Source organism: Pithys albifrons, chromosome 15 (assembly GCF_047495875.1).
Source record: "Pithys albifrons albifrons isolate INPA30051 chromosome 15, PitAlb_v1, whole genome shotgun sequence".
Lineage (NCBI taxonomy): Eukaryota > Metazoa > Chordata > Aves > Passeriformes > Thamnophilidae > Pithys > Pithys albifrons.
In genome coordinates this window covers 2,053,342-2,072,167 of record NC_092472.1, presented here as the reverse complement: position 1 = coordinate 2,072,167, position 18,826 = coordinate 2,053,342, and the positions used below count along the sequence as shown (strand labels likewise).

General features: G+C 48.2%; 1 protein-coding gene across 1 annotated transcript in view; it reads right to left on the bottom strand.

The window, feature by feature from the left end:
* Nucleotides 1-18,826, bottom strand: part of CTNNA1 (catenin alpha 1) — a 126,759-nt gene that overhangs the window by 6,939 nt on the left and 100,994 nt on the right. Inside the window, exons 11-16 of the mRNA XM_071570464.1 lie at nt 16,193-16,349; nt 10,459-10,659; nt 8,941-9,092; nt 6,190-6,300; nt 4,546-4,727; nt 3,704-3,809 (exon numbers count right to left, since the gene is read on the bottom strand). Of these exons, the coding sequence (XP_071426565.1) occupies nt 3,704-3,809; nt 4,546-4,727; nt 6,190-6,300; nt 8,941-9,092; nt 10,459-10,659; nt 16,193-16,349 (909 nt within the window). The remainder of the gene's footprint in view (nt 1-3,703; nt 3,810-4,545; nt 4,728-6,189; nt 6,301-8,940; nt 9,093-10,458; nt 10,660-16,192; nt 16,350-18,826) is intronic.

Genomic DNA, 18,826 nt, shown 5'->3' with positions numbered 1-18,826 from the left:
AGCTGGGACAGGCACTGAACTCACAGACACACAGAGGGGACTCCATGGCACTGGCAGCAGGCTGGGACAGGCACAGAACTCACAGACACACACACAGAGGGGACTCCATGGCACTGGCAGCAGGCTGGGACAGGCACAGAACTCAGACACACAGAGAGGACTCCATGGCACTGGCAGTGAGCTGGGACAGGCACTGAACTCACAGACACACAGAGGGGACTCCATGGCACTGGCAGTGAGCTGGGACAGGCACAGAACTCAGACACACAGAGAGGACTCCATGGCACTGGCACTGAGCTGGGACAGGCACTGAACTCACAGACACACACACAGAGGGGACTCCATGGCACTGGCAGTGAGCTGGGCCAGGCACTGCAGGCTGTGGAGATCTGCATGGCTTTATGGGCATCTGACCCCATCACAAAACAGACACCACCTTCCCAGTGCCAAGGAAGGTGATGGCACACCCAAAGTGACTGAACTCTCCACGTGGGCACGCTGCAGTCAAACCCTGCCTAACGAAGCAGCAAAGCTTGCAGGTTAATTTTTTAAGCTAATCAATATTAGCCAGCAGTACAGGATGTTTCAGAGAAAGTCCATGAACAGCACTGGCCAAAGAGCTACTGAAAAGCTCCAACTGCCCTTTGGAAATGGCCTCCATCACCCAGACAGCCCCTCCAGCACAGCCAGGGAGCAGCAGGGCAGTGGAGGGTGAGGGCTGACAGATGCACAGTGCAGCACAGCAGGGGGGCCCAGCAATTCCAGCCACTTTAGGGGGTTATGGAAACCCTTTCAGCAAAGGCACTGCCAAGGCAAGAGGTGCTGCATGTTCTGAAGGCAGCAAAACATTGGTGGGGGAAGCAGTGGCATAGGAATTATCACTGGGTTGTGTATCCATATGATGTGAGGTGGAAAACCACATCCTCTGCTGTGCGTGCTATTTCTGCAGGCAGAATAGAGGACTCAGCTCAAAGATGTTTAAATAGAGATGTAACACAGGATAAAAAAGAGCATCAACAAAAGACACTGTGGGTGCCTGTGTGAGCCCTGTCCTTTCCCAGGCAGGAGCCCTCAGAAGAAAACCAAAAAACCCAAAAGGCAACAATTCCAGCACTGATCAGGAAAGATGCATTATTGTATTAACCTGCAGTAGGCAGAGACACACCCCTGTCTGCAGAGCTGGCCTGGGGGGATTCCCACAGCACAGCCCTCCCTGCAGGGCCCTGCAGTGGGATGGAAAGGGTGTGCTGGGGGTCACCCCCACCTCCCCAAACCCCCACACCAGGATGCTGCCAACACCCCCAGCAGTGGTTGTGGGCAAAAGCTAAGCTGGCTGCTCCAACTCAAATGCAGGAGCCATCCTGGACAGAACAAACACCCACATTCTCTTCCTACAGCCCCAGCTCAGCCTGCAGAGCAGCAGAATCACCCTTTTCCCCCCTTTTTGCCGAGAAAAGGGGTAGGGGAAGACAGGAGAGCCCTTGGTGTGTGGTGAGGGACACTCAATCCCAACCTCAGTGTCTGCAGGTGTGTCAGCACCCTCCAGAGTGTTTTATCCTCCCAGTGCCCCTCCAGTCTGGGGACTGAGCCTGTTGCACAGGAACTCCCAACAGCCCTGGGTGCCAGCTGGGCCCAGCAGGGGCTGCCAGCAGGTGTTCTGGGGAGGCAGGTCCCTGGCAGGACAGCCCAGGTGATCTGTGCCAGCCCAGCCCCCAGCCTGTGCCCCAGGTACATCCCACAGCAGCCCTGCAGCCAGGGACCAGTCAGCCCAGCCAGAGCCTGCTGGAGCCCTTTAGGGGGTACTGGGGCAAGCCCTGCCCTCAGCCCCAGCTCCTCCCCATGGAGGGATCCGATGTAACCTCGGCCTCCTACCACTACAAAGGAAAAAAACTACAGAACTTTTCTTTGGCTCTGTAGGTATTTCAACACTGAAAAATGAGTAACACAGAGAATCCTTGTCTTGCTGCAAATCACTGTCATTTTTGTGCTTGTAACTGCTCCGTATTCCCCCATCCCCACTGGAGTGATGGAACACCTTGGGGAAAACCTGGGGCTGATGGCAAGACCTTCCCCAACAGCTGTGAAGTGCCTTGGACAGAAGTTTCTCCAGCTCCAGCTCCAATGTCCTGTCCAGGTGCGTGGCAGCAGAGCTGGGAGCTGCCGGCAGTGACACGGGGGACACCCCGCCGGTGTCACCCGGCACACGGGACACACAGCCCGTCCCCTGCCCCAGGACGAGGCACCAGCGCTCTGGGGCTGTCACACTGTTCCACATCAACATGTTTCCAAAGAGAATGTAAGCAGATCTAATGAAATATGCAAGCTGAAAGTATTAGTAGAGAATGGAGTTGGGGGAAAAGCTATATTCTTGTCAAAATGAGTAACTGTACAGTGCTGCTTGTATTTATCTTCAAACATGTGCTTAATCTTTTGCATTTTTAAGGACCTTACTGCTACTAAAAGGAGCCATTTAGCTTTCTTTTATATTTTGAAATGGCTTCGTGCAGAAAACCATAGACCAACTTTGAATAAAACATGTGAATTTAAAAAAAGCCAAAAAGGCATTGTAAGGCTTCAGCCCAAGATCCCCTGAGATCTGCAACACAAACTGCTCACTGCTTCATTTGCCTAAATCAGCAACACACCTGGTTCTGCCAGAAACATGGCTTTCAAAATGCCAGAGCAAGGAGGCCCATTAAAAAAACACTTTTCAAATTTATCTCCCCATTGAACATTTCTTCCTGCATCATTAATAAATTAGGGTGTAGACAAGCACCTCTGGATGCACCATTACAAGGGAGATCTGCACTGCAATGATTTACTCCCTGTGTGCCATGGGCTCAGTTAAAGCCTTGCCATACAAATTTCCAGCCAGGGAAGGACTGGAGAGCAAGTGACAACTGGACAAAATGAAGTTTAGTCCATGATCTCAGCCTTAACCTTCTTGCATTTCGGAGTCTCTCTTGAAGGTGGAATATTATTACTAAGGCTGATGTTTCTCTGCAATTTGGGTGTGGGCTGAGACCAGAGGTGCTTTTGCTCAGCCCAGCCCAGTTTCTAAGTGGCTCAGGACAGGCATTGCATAAACCCTGAGCTGGCCATGCTTGTCCTATCCTGTAAAAACTCCTTTTAAATACAGGGACAGCACAGCCACCCCTGGGGTGCTGCAGGCCTTGCTCCAGGTCTGCATCACCTCTGAGTGGACATGCAAAAAACACCAGAGAGCTTTGACAAACATCACCTCTCAGTCTCTGGGGCATCTGAAAGCTGTTAATATTAAAAAGTTGCCTTGAAAATATTAAGAGTTGTGCAAGAGGCCAGGTGCAACCAGAGGGAGTTGCCCACATGGTCCTGTTGTTGTTTTGGGCAGCACTGGGTGTGTTCTGAGCCTGTCACGAACCCAGAGTGAGTCCTGCTCAGCCACAGGGCCTGGATATGCCCTCAGGCAGTGCCTGGAGTGGTGGCAGGGGCCTCACTGCAGCCAAGGAGCTGCCCTGCCACTGCTGGCCCAGCTCAGCTGCCCACACTGCTCAGGGTGGCAGCAGAGCAGCCAGGAAGGAAAGCCTGGAATTTTCCAGTAGCAAGTCTGGAAAATCAGTCAACCCCCCCAAACTAAACACATTTTCTGTTCATCACATCTGCAGTGCTGAAAGCTGTGCTGCTGGTCTGTGCTGCAGGGCTGTGGGGATGGGCTGGGACTCACGTGGTCAGCGATGGTCCTGCCCAGCTTGTCCATCCTGGACCCGGCCTCGGCGATCTTCTTGGCCGCACTGATCACGTCCGACGTGTTCTTCAGGGGACCTTTGCCTCTGCAAAACACAGCAGGGTCACCTGCCAGCACCACAAACAGAGCAGTGACCCAAGTAGGGCCTCTCTCACTCTGTTCCATGCAGGGCTGGCAGTGGCTCCTCACCAAACTGCAGGACAGGGACAGGCAGGTGCCATCACTGCAGTACCTTTGTTTTCAGGCCTGTTACCCCCTTCCAGCTCCTCCCCATATTTAGCTTAAATCTAGGAATAAAAACATCTTAAATTTTACTGCCTTAAGCAACCTAATGATGATAAGAGATAACATTTTAGAAGTCAGATTTGCAATTTTTATGGAATGGAACATCAAATCTAAAAAATAGCGTGGTATAAAATCTGGTAAATTAATTTCAGAAGGCATCAAAACCCCTCTCTTTCTTCTGCAAATAACTGTGCTAGGAACTATTTCTGCAGTATAGCAATATCGAGAAGCCCTTAGAATTTAATGTTGTAAAGAACTGAGCAAATATATATATATATTCCTTGGGACACGAATCACCCTTAAGAAAGAAAGAAAGACAGGCAATAACTGCTGTGTATCTGTAGATCAATTTAAACAGTTATTACCACCCAGTCACTGCACAGTAATGCATCTCCCCAGTTAATATGCAGCCTTGAACAGGGCAACATTTAAAGGAAATTACAAGCAGTAAGACTCTTCAGAGCACTTGCACCACGTTTCACTGCAAGCCCAGCAGCACAGCCAGTTCTGAGTGTGCACAAATTAAAAAGTCTCACCTGGTGAAGTCTGTCATTTCCATCATAATCATACACATCTGCTTGGCCAGGACAATGATATCATTGCCACTGTCATCCCATTTGGACACTTCAGCATCCAATTTACTCTTTTCCTCCTGGAAGCTTGCAACTTGCTCAGCAATCTTGGCCTTCTGCTCCTGAGGGAGCTGAGCCATGATAGCCTGGAAGAGAGAGGTTCCTCACGTTGCCTCCTGCTGCCACTTGGAGAAGGCTTTTTGGAGCACTTCACTAATAACCAATTTCAGTCATGTAGATGGGGGATAAAACTTTAATAGCAATCTTCTACCTAGAGGCTTTGCAGAGCCATTTCCTTCCATTCTGAATCAAAGTTTATGCTCGTTCCTAAGAAAAGAGTGCCCAGAAAGCCAAGTTGACATCTAAAATATGGGCATTTGCATGATAAAACTCCAAAGGCTCCAAACAAATTTGCCACATATTATCATCCCTCGAAGAAAAACTGCATACAGGGGAACTTGTCTATTACAGAACATTTCAACTTTTTTAAATTAGGTTCCACTTGGGTATTGAGGATAATAACAAATATCACCCGTCTCTTCCCTGCAAAAATACAGTGGTGCTGTTTTGAAAGATGTATTCTGAGGAAGAGCAAGTGAAAATAAAGAGTATGTGCTTACTCCTGAATAACATCTCTTAGACTGAGTTTACAGCCTGTATGAGACTCCATGCCCTTGTCTCCATAAATACCAGGAGCACTCCAGGAGCAGGTGAAAAGGAGTCTTTGTTACTAAAAATCCGCTGGCAGCAGCTGCGCTAAAAGGTAAATGAGCAATGCCTGCATTTAAATAAAAGGGGGAGAGGGGACAGGCACTGAGAGTGCTTGGACAAGAAAGGAGAGCATAAAAACCACTCTCAGTTAATGCAATTCCCAGGCCACCGTGGCAGGAGTGTGATAAATAAGGTCTGGCTACTTCTTGCCTGGCTAAAGAGCCTCCACAAAAACCTGCCGTGGCGCCTTCCCAAGAGCGTAAATTGTTATCGATCCAGAGGGACACGTCAAATAAAAGCAATGGGCAAGGCCTGGTTTGCCTTCAGTGTACTGATTTTAGGGCTTCACCTATTAATGATTATATATTGCCTATCAATGCTTCCATTTTTCCCAGTCAGAGCAAATGCAGTCAGTCGAAATGATTTCATTTCTGAGCTCCTCTCAGCGCTGTCCTGAGGAATGTTCAGTGGCCAAACACACCAGCACGTGTGTGAGAAGACATTTTGTACAAATATGTGGCCCATAAAGTTAGTACTTGTCTGTTGAAAATAAGGTTAATCCAAAGGAATGATGTGCCCTGTACCTCCCTGCATCGTAGGCAGCACCTACAATGCCTGTGGTATCAAAATATGAAGGAATTAGTTGGTATTTAAAGGATTTTGATCTTTCAGAACACCCAAAATAAAACACAGACGTTTCTCACATCCACCAGACCAACATATGCTGCATTTCACTTCACCTCCTCTTCACAGGAGCACTGGAAACACAGGACACCACTTTGCTGACCCAACATTTTCATCACCACCCCCAGAAAATTCAACCTGGATTTTCAGATCAGGTTGAACTGCTCCCTGAAGGCAGGTCCCAGCTCCATAACTCTCGGGTTTCTGCCTTACCCTGGCACTCTGTCCAGCAATGAGCTGATCATCCTCAGTCTGGATACTGGTTCTGCTTCGGACATCGAAATCCTCGGTCTCAAAGTCAGAATCATCCAACTCTTCAGGAGTCTGAGGAAAAAGCATCCAGTCAGAATCAAACAACAGATTTCATGGCTCTGAAAATCAACAAGAATATTGTTTTTTCCAGCAGAGAGAGTGGAAACCAGTGAAGGTAAAAATTATTCAATGTTTGCAACAAAAAGGTAAATGCAGGGGCTGCATCCAGCTCATGAACACATGTGATTACATATGCTTGACTGCTCATGTTAAACACCACAGGGATCCCCAGAATTACACAGCAGTAACTAAACAGCTGAGATTTGTCATGACATTAATGCACTCAGCAGCTGAAAGACAGAAACAAAGTTTGCAGAAGGAACAGCATTTGTGGTACTCGATTAAATGTAAAAGCTTCGCTCGAGATTCTGGTGCTGGAATTACCCACAGCTTTAAGGGCTGGTTCAGAACCACAGACAGTGTCTGTAGCACAATTATGAATCAAAGCATTGACTAAATTAACAACAGATAAAATAGCTCAAAAATTATTCTCATCCCCCAGGAAAAGCTGAAAAATTTTAGCTAGTCAGGGCCAGCTTTTACGCTGCAGGCTAAACACATCTGACCTAGTTCCTGCTTGCCTAGGATTTATTTTTGCTACTGCCAGGCTGTAGCTGGCAAACTTTTTATAAAGCTTATCAAGTTTAAACAGCATGTTTGTCACAATTCTACATCTTTGTCAGAGTGGCACTTCACGACAATTCTGCAGAGCTGGACCAACAAAGAGCTCCACTGATAAATGCAATAAATTGTGATTAAAAGATGCAAATGAAGTCCCTGTTCTTTAGATTTCTTTCCTGTGATTTGAATTTCACAGATTGTTTTCCAATACAGACACCTTGTGATACAGTTAAAAGAGAGATGGATACTAAAAACAGATGCCAAAAAGCAAAGGTGAGTGCACTGACAGCCAAGACCACGGCAATCCCAGCCACTCTCTCTCCAAGCCTTGGAAAATAAGGCATATCCAAAAACCAGCAGAATAAATGCTAAGAAGTAGCTGGGTGTATCAATATTTAAACAAATTTTAAAACATACAGAAAACAGTTCTGCTGTATGTTTACAAACTGCCTGAGAGTCTCAAGCCCCTGCTCTGCCCCTCCACCCCTCTGGTGACACACGAGGTGTAACTCTGCCTTCCACGCTCCCAGCAAGGCAGAAACTCCTCTGCCTGGGGAGCAGCCAGGGAGGGAGGAGCTGCCCTTCAATGAAAACAAATATAGAGAGACTGTAGCTTTGAAAACACACTGCACAAACACAAAAATGAGGAGTTTGACTTCTCCTGCTGGTCCCTGTGAGGAACAAGTGCCCCTGAAGCAGCTCCCCTGTGAGTGGAGCTACACTAAGCCCTGGAGAAGTGGTGGCCTGGGATCTCCCCTTGGATGGCTCTTTCATCCCCAAATAAACCCTTTGGACGGCAAAGGCTCACATTTTAACTCTTCACAGGTTACTGCTGTGCCCCAGGGAGCTGCTGTGGGGTGCTGGCAGCTGCAGAGTGGCACCCTGACATGGGGTTCAGGGATCCTGGCACTGCCAGCATGGGGCATTAGTGCCACCCTGGAACTGTCAGCTGTGTCTCCATGTCCTGAATGACAAGGACGTCAGCAGGGGGTGAGTTGAATTGGTTTGTCTGCATGGTGGGACAGCACTGGCACCTCCATCAAACACTGCTTGTCCATAAATTGGAGCCCAAGTTTGAAAAAATTCCGTGGAGAGCAAATATGTGGCTGTTGCTTTTCTTCTTTCCATCCAATCCCTGCTTTAAGCAGTGGACATGGAGGATGTTATTGCAATGGGTACTGTAACCACACATATTCTGGGGCTCTACAACCTTAGTTTACCTGTCACCAAACTGCATCTGCGATGGTTACCATGCTGAGAGATGAAGGCACTTTCTCAGAGGGGCAAAGGGAAAAGAAGTGAAAAAGGAATAAACCCCCTACATTTGTTTGTGCTGTGTCTGACTTCTGCCCACTTTGCCCCACTAAGATTTAAAAAATAGGCCCACAGATCAGCTTCAACCAGAACTTTCTTTTCTGCATCCCTTCAGCCCTCCTGCATCTCCCCCCTGCGTCTCCCACCAGCCCCAACACTGCCTGACCTGCCAGAAATCACTCACTGCACCTGCACCAACCACACAAGCTCTGAGAGCTGCCCCTGTTTACCCAGGGCAGCCAATTAACAAATTACTCGCTCTAGGAACTACACACCGAACCCATCTCAACTTGCTTTTGACCAACCGGCATTAATTCTCAAAATTTACTTAATAAAGTGCCATTAGGTTTTATTTCTAAGCTCTCAAACCATCAACAAGCATCAATAGTCCTGAATTCATTTGCCGTTGTTAACTTAAAGGTCACTGATTTTAGCACATTAACGAGCGAGGCATTACCATGAGATTACAAAAGATGCGTGAAGGGTATTTAGCATCACAACTCGGGCTATCATCGATGCTCAGATCTGGCTAATGAATCTGAATAAAAACGAGCTGCTCAAGTGCTCCACAGCGATTAGCACTTTTTAAGACTCTGAATGTTAATAGGAGCTAAATGAAACTCTTCTGCTGCCTGCTCTCGATTACCCTGCTGGCCGTCGGTGCGGGGCAGGCAGGGGAGGCAGCGGGAGGGTGAGGAGGGAGGGAGCGCTGCTCACCCGGATCATGAGCACGGCTTTCCTGATGTCCCGGATCCCGTCGTACACCAGCCGGGAGGCGTCGATGAACTCGTTCTCGTCCATGGGCTGCGCGGGGTCCGAGCTCAGCGCCTCCACCGCAGCCTCCACTTGCTCCGTGAAGCGCGGCATGACTGCTCGGGACATGGACAGCTCAGTGCCCACCGGGCCGGGCATTCAACCCAAAACATGTGTCACAGGAACTTAATCCCCCCCTTCCATGTCTCCTCACACTGCTGTTACCTGCTGTTTCCCCCTCAGACACTGAAAAGTTTATCACCCCTTCTAGTGGACCAGGAGAAAACACCCGGAGAAGCCCGTAGAAACTACAGGCGTTTGTTAGATGTTCCCTGCAGATGTACTTAATTTTTTTTCCAGAAAAATAATGTGTATGTATGGCCAGACCACGAACGAAGATTTGGGCAGGGCTCTCCCCACGTGCCCTTCCAGCCTACGCAGTGGATTTTAGGTGAGGCACAGCGTGAGCAGAACTGGCCCCACCGTTTCAGTCCTGAGGTTCATCTGCCGCGGCCGAGCGAGCTTGGACAGTGACAGGGAAGTCGTGGGGACTGTCACAGCCCCCGGTACTGACCGGGGCTGACCCTGCTGAGCATCCGAGATCTGACGGGATTGGACGGCAGGGAGACATTGAACTGCCAGGGGACGATCCCACTGAGACTCGAACTCAGGTCCTTGGGATTCAGAGTCCAGAGTGCTCTCCTTTACACCACGGGACCACTCTTGAGAAAAGTAATGCTACCAACAGAAGGCCCTAGTTTAAGAAGGCACTGGGAGGGGGCAGAGTGCACGGCTGAATTTCAGTGACTCATCGTGCCCCAGGAAGAACATCCCAGAGCCAGACACAGTTCACTGTTTCTTCAGTGTCACCCTGGATTCTTCATTAAAGTAATTAAAGTAAAAACAACATCCAGTGGTTGACAGAGTAGTCACTGAAGCAACCAGAAATCCTTCCTTACCCCGTGTGGATGTCACCAGCTAGTGCAGAGGAAACATCCCAGTTTGTGTTCAGGTGTGGGGCACTACAGCACTACACACTACACAAAATGCTTTTATAAAAGTTGTAAGGATACTCTACTAAGTTTACCCTAATTATTACCCCAAATTTATTCTGTTGGGCCAATGTGATGTTCCTTCTGGACCCTGAACTCCTGCAGGAGCTGGTCCGATACTCCAAGACAGACCCAGCACAGCTTTCAAGCCCTCACTGAGCATTTGGGCCTCACCCCCAATGTTTGTGCTTTCCCCAGCCCAGCCCACAACACCAAGCACACTCAGGGACACCTTGTGCACCCTGAGCTTTAAGCCAACCAGCACAGCAAAATTCCACTTCTCACTTTGAAACAGCACCACAAGTCACTCCCACTAATCTTCATTACAGCAAATGGAGCCTTTCACAGGTTTCACAGGTACATCAGCCCCAGCTGCCCACACACTTTCCAACACCAGAGTTCAGGACTGTGGGGAGCAGGTGAGCCTTACCTGTGTTGGAGAGTAACTTGGTTGCCTCCAGCACCTTCTCGGTGTAGACCCCGGGCTCGTAGTTGTCCATCTCCGAGGTGACCACATGGATGACGCGGGCGGCGCGGCCCCGGATCGCACCCGCCGTGCGGTCTAGGCCATCGACGTCCTTCTCTTGCAGAGCAATGACACACTTGTTCACATCTTCCAAAATGTGATTCTCTGGGGGTAGAAGAAGGAGGATTTAGATGGTAATACCTTCTTCTCTGTCCCAGTCATCAGCACTGCAATTGCTCAGTCTGGGACCTGTCCTATAAAACCTCCATGGAGATGCTGTCAGGAATTAGTATTTAAGCTCACTATGACCAGCAAACAGTTCCCTTCCAAAGGAGGTGTCAGAAAGTCACCAGTCCATCCCCCGACTGGCATCCACTCAATTTTACCAATAGAAAGGCAGAATTCTCCCCAGGTGTGTTTCTTTCCATATTCCTCCCCTGGACTGCCCAAGTCCAAGGCCTCATTCCAAACGCCTACAAACCACTCCCCCATCATTCCATGGGTGGGGTGATGAGGCCCCTCCCCAGCACCACACCTAATCCACTCAACACTAATAGACAGGGCACTGGGGGCACCTTCCTAGCTTCCTCCAGTGTTTTCCTACAACCACACACATACCATCAGAGGGTATTACACTCTTAGTCCCCCATTTGAGACACATAATGTATGTGGTGAATTATGTGTAAAGTATTCTGGAGTACTCACTGCCTCTTCAGAAAACAAAAAAAATAAAGCCAAGACTTCTGTTTGCAATTTACTTTTTGAATATTCATTTTCTTCTTCATACAGAGATATTTTCTGCCATTTACCAAGTCCAAGAGGCCCCAAATGAGTAAAATCCCCTAAGAGATTTCTGAAAATGCCTACAGAGACTGGGATCCTCATTTGGTGAAACCTACCCAAAAGGCATCCCCAACAGTGATTAGAGACTTCCAAACTCTTAGAGACCTCTTTGATGTAGCAGCACCAATGCTCTGATACTGCCTTCCAACACCAGCACTTGAGCTGCCTGGTAAGAAACCAACTTGGAAACATTTCTGCTCTGTCACTTAAAACAGTTTCCAGCGTTACTTACCATTGACTTAATCATTCTACACTGCCAACCCCAGCAAGTGGCTTTTATTCCCTATGCAGGTAGTAAAAGAGCCATTTTGCAAGAGTTTGTAGAGACAAGAAGCTCATAGAGTTGGCTGAGAGGATTTGGAGGAATTGCCTGAAAGGATTGCTGTGGGAAGTTATGCCTGATTTACATAAAATTAACAGAGCCAGGTGCAGTATTGCGAGACTTGTGCAAGTACCCTGGCCAGAAGTGACACTTGTGAAATCCCTGTGCAGCAAGTGAGCCCGAGCAGGTTCAGCTGAGGGCAGAACGTGGCCCTGGGAGGGAGCAGCGCAGGTTCATTAGCGATGTGACAAGTCAGTGAACAGGCACAGGAGCCTCAGCAGGAGCAGGGGGTGTTTGAAGCAGGAGACAGCCCTGAGAGCTGCAGCAGTGCAAAGACAAGGCTTTGGTGTCAGGCCAAAGCAGACTGTTTATTGCTTCAACTCCTTCAGGAATAAATTAAGCCACAGACCATTTAAAAGCCTCTTTGGATTATCCGAACTTTAATAAAAGGCATGGACAAAATGAGGGTGAATATTTAAATGTCTGCTGATCATTTAATGTCTCTGGTAGATGTGAAGTTGCCGTAAGTCACTTCTGGAGAAAGAAGACCCACAGGCAGCCTGCAAAGGTGCAGGGGAGGAGCAGCTCTGTCAGGGGCACCTGCTCTGGTTACACCCTCCAGCAGGGTGGGAACAGACAGGAGCTGACACCGAGCCCTGTGCCTCCAAATACACCCAGTGCCACCTGTCCTGCAGGCACAGGGACACCAGTGGCTGGCACCAAATGCCACCTGCTGAGGCTGCAGGGGCAGAGCCCAGCATGTGCTGATGGGCAGGTTTGCCACCAGCATCTCTGGAGACGAGAGAACATCGTCCTGCATCAAATCCAACTCCTGCTGCTGAGCAGGAGAAACAGCACCCAGCAACACAACATAACACAGGCAATGGGGAAGGGATGTGCTCCCACCAAAATAGCTACAGGGAAAATGGTGTGGCTGGGCAACAAGGTGAGACAAAAGATATTTTTTAATAGAAATGATTTTTGGACCATACAAGGAAATATATTAAACTGTGAAAAGCTACAGACTAAAAAGTCCCTCACGACTGTCAATCCTCAATCCACCCCCACCAAACACCTTCCACCTCCACACGCCCCCACATTAAGGGGATTAAGCAATCTGTTTCCAAACTGTCTGTGAGGGAGTCTGGGGGGCTACAGGAGATCAAAATCTAAGTGCAGTGGTCGGAGATGAAGCCAGAGATGCACAAACACAACTGTGCTGCTTTGCTGAGTGCCCTGGGGCAGGGCTTTGCACAAGTTCCATGCTGGAAGCTCTGCTGCCAAGGGGCACTGGAGGAAGCAGGTCACGCAGCAGTGTCGGCACACACGGAGCCAACACGGAGTGCTCAGGCACTTGTAAAGACACTGTTCATCTTGTAACGAGAAGGACAATCACCAGCCCAGGCAATATTCGTTGGGAGGCTCTTCAGAAAAACAGCTCCACTGAGATGGGCAATCTCTGGCATAAACCTCTGTCAGCGCAGAGGAACAGAAGGCAGCAAATAGAAGGGTTTGTTAAAAGGATTTCAGAGGAGATCCAGGTAATTTCAGAACACTGAATTTGACAATTACATGGTGCTATCAGCGACTGCTCTAAAGAACAGAGATAGCAGGCACACCAACACACCCAGAGTGCTTTGGGAAGGCACTGATAAGAGGGGTAAGAATTACAGGAGGTATAGAAGAGCTCTGAAATGAGAAGTAATGAAACAGGCAAAGACTGTGGAGTCCAGAGACAGATGCCTGACAAGGCCTATGGCAGAACTCTGTGCATTTACTAATTGCATGAAGAAAGACAGGAGGGAAAAAGTCTCTTCATCTTCTACTACAAGAAGGGGCATCAAATGAAGCAAACAGGCGACACTGCCAAACAAGGAGGTTCCTCACAGGGAGCACACTTAGAGCTGTGAATTTTGCACAGGAGGATGGAGGGGCCAGCAGTTTATAATGGTCAAAAGAACAACTAACACCAGCTTAAATGAGAAAAATCTGTCAAGGGCTGTTCAGCAGATAACACCTCTGCTGCTGGAGGTCCCTGAGTCACACATCCCTCATGGCTGGGAGCACATAGGGAAGATCTTTAGACCACAGGACTCCTCTGCCATTCATCTCCTATGCCCTGACAATGAGCCATCCCCAGACCCTGTCCTGACTCAACAGGGCCCTTCTGCCATGCCCTTCTTAAAGTGCTGAAACCAGAGACACTGTACACTGAAGGACCCTTCCTCTATGATATTCTGCTGTTATCTAAACCCAGCATCTCTCTCATCAAGCCTTTACTTGTGGATAATTGATACAATTCTGTAGCATAAGCTGAACAGTAAAGCATTTACTTAATGATGGACAGCACACCACATTGCAGGAATGTGGAGTGGCTCATATATATTTATTATATATACACACACACACATAGACTCACAGGAACTCTTTTAAATTCTGCTTACATTCCAGTTAGTAACTGATACAAACATCCTAATAACCCCAAACAGCACTTGGTATAAATCATCCCTGCCACGATTTTATCCAAAGAGAAATTCAGGCTTTTAGCAGATGAATTGGACTTGTGGCATTTATATGGAAAATATTTATCAAAGTTCAAACAAATAATATTTAAACCAGTATTTATTGCTTTAATATTTTTCTACCGTCTCTTTGATAACACAGCACATATAAATAATTACTGACTGCAACTGAGCATCTGGAGTAGCTTCAAACTGCATTTCCATGACTCTGTTTGGGATGGTGGACTCCCTTGGACAAGTGTACCCTCTCCTGGGTTAGGAGCTGGCTGGAGGGTCAGGCCCAGAGAGTGCTGGTGAATGGAGCTGCATCCAGCTGGTCACCAGTGGTGTCCCCAGGGGTCTGTGTTGGGTCCTGTCCTGTTTAACATCTTTATTGATGATTTAGATGAGGGGATTGAGTCCATCATCAGCAAATTTGCTGATGACACCAAGTTGGGAGGGAGTGTTGAGCTGCTGGAAGGCAGGAGGGCTCTGCAGAGGGATCTGGAGAGACTGGAGAGATGGGCTGATTGCAATGGGCTGAAGTTCAACAAGGCCAAGTGCAGGTCCTGCCCTTTGGCCACAACAACCCCTGCAGCGCTCCAGGCTGGGCACAGAGTGGCTGGAGAGCAGCCAGGCAGAGGGACCTGGGGGGACTGAGGGACAGGGAGCTCAACAGGAGCCAACAGTGTGCCCAGGTGGCCAAGAAGGCCAAGGGGATCCTGGCCTGGATCCAAACTAGCGTGGCCAGCAGGCCCAGGGCAGTGACCCTTCCCCTGGACTCTGCCTTGGGGAGGCCACACCTTGAGTACTGGGCTGTGCTTGCACAGACTAACAGCTCATCCTCTTTCAATGTTTGTACAGCTGTGGGCAAGCTCCAGTTCCCTCTAAACACAATTCCCTCTAAACACACTTCCCCAGGAAGAGGCTCCTCCCAGCTGTGCCCCGGCAGCTCCTGCGGCCCCAGCGAGTGCAGACAGAGCTTGGCCATGAACTGCCTGAACTCACTGCTCAGAGAATTTCTATGGAGCACCCAGGGAACCACAGCACAACACGTGTCACAGAGCAGCTGGCTCATCCCAGGAACACCACTTGGGTTGGGTTTTTTGGTTTGTTTTGCTTTGGTTTTCTCTCTCTTTTTTTAATAATTAAAAAACACACAGTGTTTTAATTCAGGTCTCTAAATTTTCATCTCCATTTTCTTAGTATGTTCACCTGGTACTTCTGACTGCACACATCTTCCCTTGAAGTCTCTCTTTACATCTGGAGGTTTTGGGTCACTTGAGATGCCCAAACCTGCTTGCACCAAGGAAATTAGACCCCCAGTCTGTAATGGTGATTTGTGAACACTACTGCAGTCACAGTTCACATGGTTACAGCTCCATGTCCTCTGATCAGAGCAGAATTAAAGGATGTGCAAATAAAAATGCCCCCATTATTTTTAGGTCACAGCAGCTAATAGTGGGTCCTTATCAAGGATGCTGATAAAATGGATTATCTTGGCAAACACTCTGCCAAATGCAATTATTAATCTATTAAAATGATCCAATCTCTTTTAAAAAGTGTTACAACTTTACTAAAGCTGGCATGGTTAAAATTCTCACACTTTCTATATGAACAGTTTTATTTTAATTACATTTACAACCACAGTTTGATCCTCAGTTTTCTTTACATAAGAAGAGTTTAAGGTGAACTGAGGGATCACCTTTTCTGCTGGTTCCTGACTTGGCCATAAACATGTTCTATTTCCCCCAAAGTTACTGCTGAGGTTTGTCTGCAGTAACTGGATGGTAACTCATCATTAGTCCAGCAGAAAACCCAAATCCTGAGACATGAAGTGTCCTCTCCCTAGAGCAGATGATGTGCTGTAGTTTCACACCTCGCTCAGCAGCAGGTGACTCTTACCAGGTGAGATGTACCAACACATCCCCTCCAAAACCCAGGCAGACTCCAGAACATGCCAAACCCACTCTTTTGCAGGAAGAAGCTCACTCAGGAGACTGAGTATTTCTGGGACTGCAGCCCTGGTTACCTGATACAGCCAGGAAGTCATCAATGGAAGTGATGTCATCCACAGCATCCGTCAGCACCCGGACCTGCCTCTCCCACTGCTCCTTGAAGAGATCCATGTTCTCCTGAGCCAGCTTGCTTTGGGGCTTGGCAGCCAGAGCCAGTGCAGCATTAATGACCTGTAAAACACCTCTGGACTTTTAAAACACATCCCAAGAACAATTACCTTCTGTATGTTTATCCAATGAACTCAACAGCAAACAAAGCAAGTTTAATAAGTTTTGAGAGACATGATGTTTAAACACAAAAGTGTGTAATTTTTTTGCTCTCATATCCAACTCATACCTGTTTCTACACTTATTATGGTTAGTTATTAGAAGCAGAATCACTTGGCAAGTGCTCACAGGAGCTGGCTTCACCTGTCTTTAACACCTCATGGTAACAAGGTGTTGCTTTCTGAGGGCAGGCTGTGTTGTTAAGCATTTTAGACAGGATGACATTTAGTACACTGGAGGCTGCACTGCCTAAGCTACTTGCCAAAACCTGAGCAAAAAGGTCAAAAAAGGATTAATCTTACACAGTCTGAAGTAGAAACAATATAAAAACACAGAATTAAAGATAAATTTTGATTTATCCCTTTTCCTTAAAGCTTTACTCTGGATTTTGCCAGTAATTGTATAATATCTTCAGATTTCTGCTGTGGCTGGGAATGAGCCAGATCAGCCATGGAACAGGAGGAGATGCTCCTTCTGAATATCCCCTACCAATTCCCTTCAAACCCTAAGACCAGAATTTACACCAGACCCTTGTTTTCCTATGCATTGGTCAGTTAAACGACCACAAAAGCCTCTTTGGGTGTGCAAGGAAGTTCTCAGCAGCCTGCCCTGCTCCTGCTGCACTTGCTCCAGCAGGAGACCTGGAAACAGGCCAGGTGTGAGGAAGCATCCCCAGGCAGAGGGACGTGACAGTCCCAGCCCTGTTCCCAGCCCTGTTCCCAAGCACCTGAGAGGCAGAGCTAATTAACTCCCAACTTCAATGTGCAATTTTTCTTCTCTAGCACCGTATTAATTTCACAAAGTTGCCGACCAAAACATGCAAGCACCAGATGTTCCTGCTCTTCCAAAATCTACTTTCTCTACCTGCTTCATTTACAAGTGTCACAAAGCATTTAAAAAAATATATAACTCACTAAACACGAAAATGATGGTGGTGTCAGACGTGTCGGGATGGCACTGACTGAACCAGGAGAAGAGCCTGAGTCACCCAAGGGATGCCAGGAATTAGCAGTGACTCAGGAAGATCCACAGAAAAGCTGGACTGCTCTCCATGCTGCCATCCTGCCTCTGGAGATGGGAGCTCTGGGTCTGGGTCACAAATCAAACCCAGCGCGATGGGTTTGGAACACAACAAATGTGAGCAGCAACGTGACCTGAGCAGCACCTGCTCGGGGGCCTGTGGGCAAGAACAAGCCTCTGCACCCTGCCCTGTCCTTCCCCAGCAAAGGGGGTGCCCTCTGCTGCCTGGCACCTGCAGGAGTCAGGACCCTTCAGAGCAGGACCTGCTGCCAGCCCTGTCTGTGCTGCTCTGACCTCCCTCCTGCTGCCCATTGAACCATGGAGGTCCTGAAAACCCCCATAAAGGCCTTGCAATGCCCACAAAAATTGTATTTAAAATTTTTAAATCAGACAGAAATAGAAGCTTTGGAAATGCAAAGCTGTCCTTTGCTCTAGAGGCCACAACAAGCAGTTTTATCAGGGTGACAAAAGCCTTCACTCCATGGAGAGCTTCGCATTCATGCGGGCAAGTCCTCCTGGACATGTCCAGCCACTGCCATCTCTTGTGTGAGGGCTGTGATGAATTAACCACCTATCAGTCAGAATCTGGACAGCCAAGGTTTTATGAAGATAAATCCAAACAACAAGTGTCTGGAAACAGAGAAGATAAACCAGACAATGCTGCAGAAACCCGACCTCAGCCTTTATCCTGCTGGGAGCCCTGACTGCTGAGACAGAGATGATGGTGATACCGGGGTCGGGACATTTCCTCGGCTCTTCTCTGACTGCCTTGGCCAGTATCAGATATAAAGTACCCTTCAAGCAGTGAGACAGGGCAGCATTAATGCTGAAGGAACATATGGCCTGTGTGCCTGGGAGATGTTTGTCTGGGCAGCAGCATCTGCCTGGACAATTAATCTCTGCCAGCAGAGCATGTCAAGCCCAGATGCCCACGCTAAGCACCTCGTCACAGGTAATGGCAGAGCTGCCACAGGGCTCAGAACTGCTCCTGAAACTCACTGTGCATCCTCACCACATCCAAATGCAGGAGGCACAAGCTGCACCACCATCCTCCTCCCAACAGCCAGGCTGTCCAACTGGAAAAAGGCTATTTTTTTATACAATACAGCAAAAATGTATGGCCAAGGCAAATGTAGTTTATAAAAATGACCAAGCAAAACTAGCATGTAACATCCTCCTCACAGGCAGACAGGTCCTGCATGAGGAAAGCAGTGCTAGGGGTGAGGAAACCTGGTGGGGATATCACAGTTTATCAAGGGACACCATGGAGCCAAAGACAATCCTACAGCCTATGAAACCCACACAGGTATTATGTGTGTGCTCAGGGAGAAATTCAGGGCAGCAGACACAGCTCAACAGTC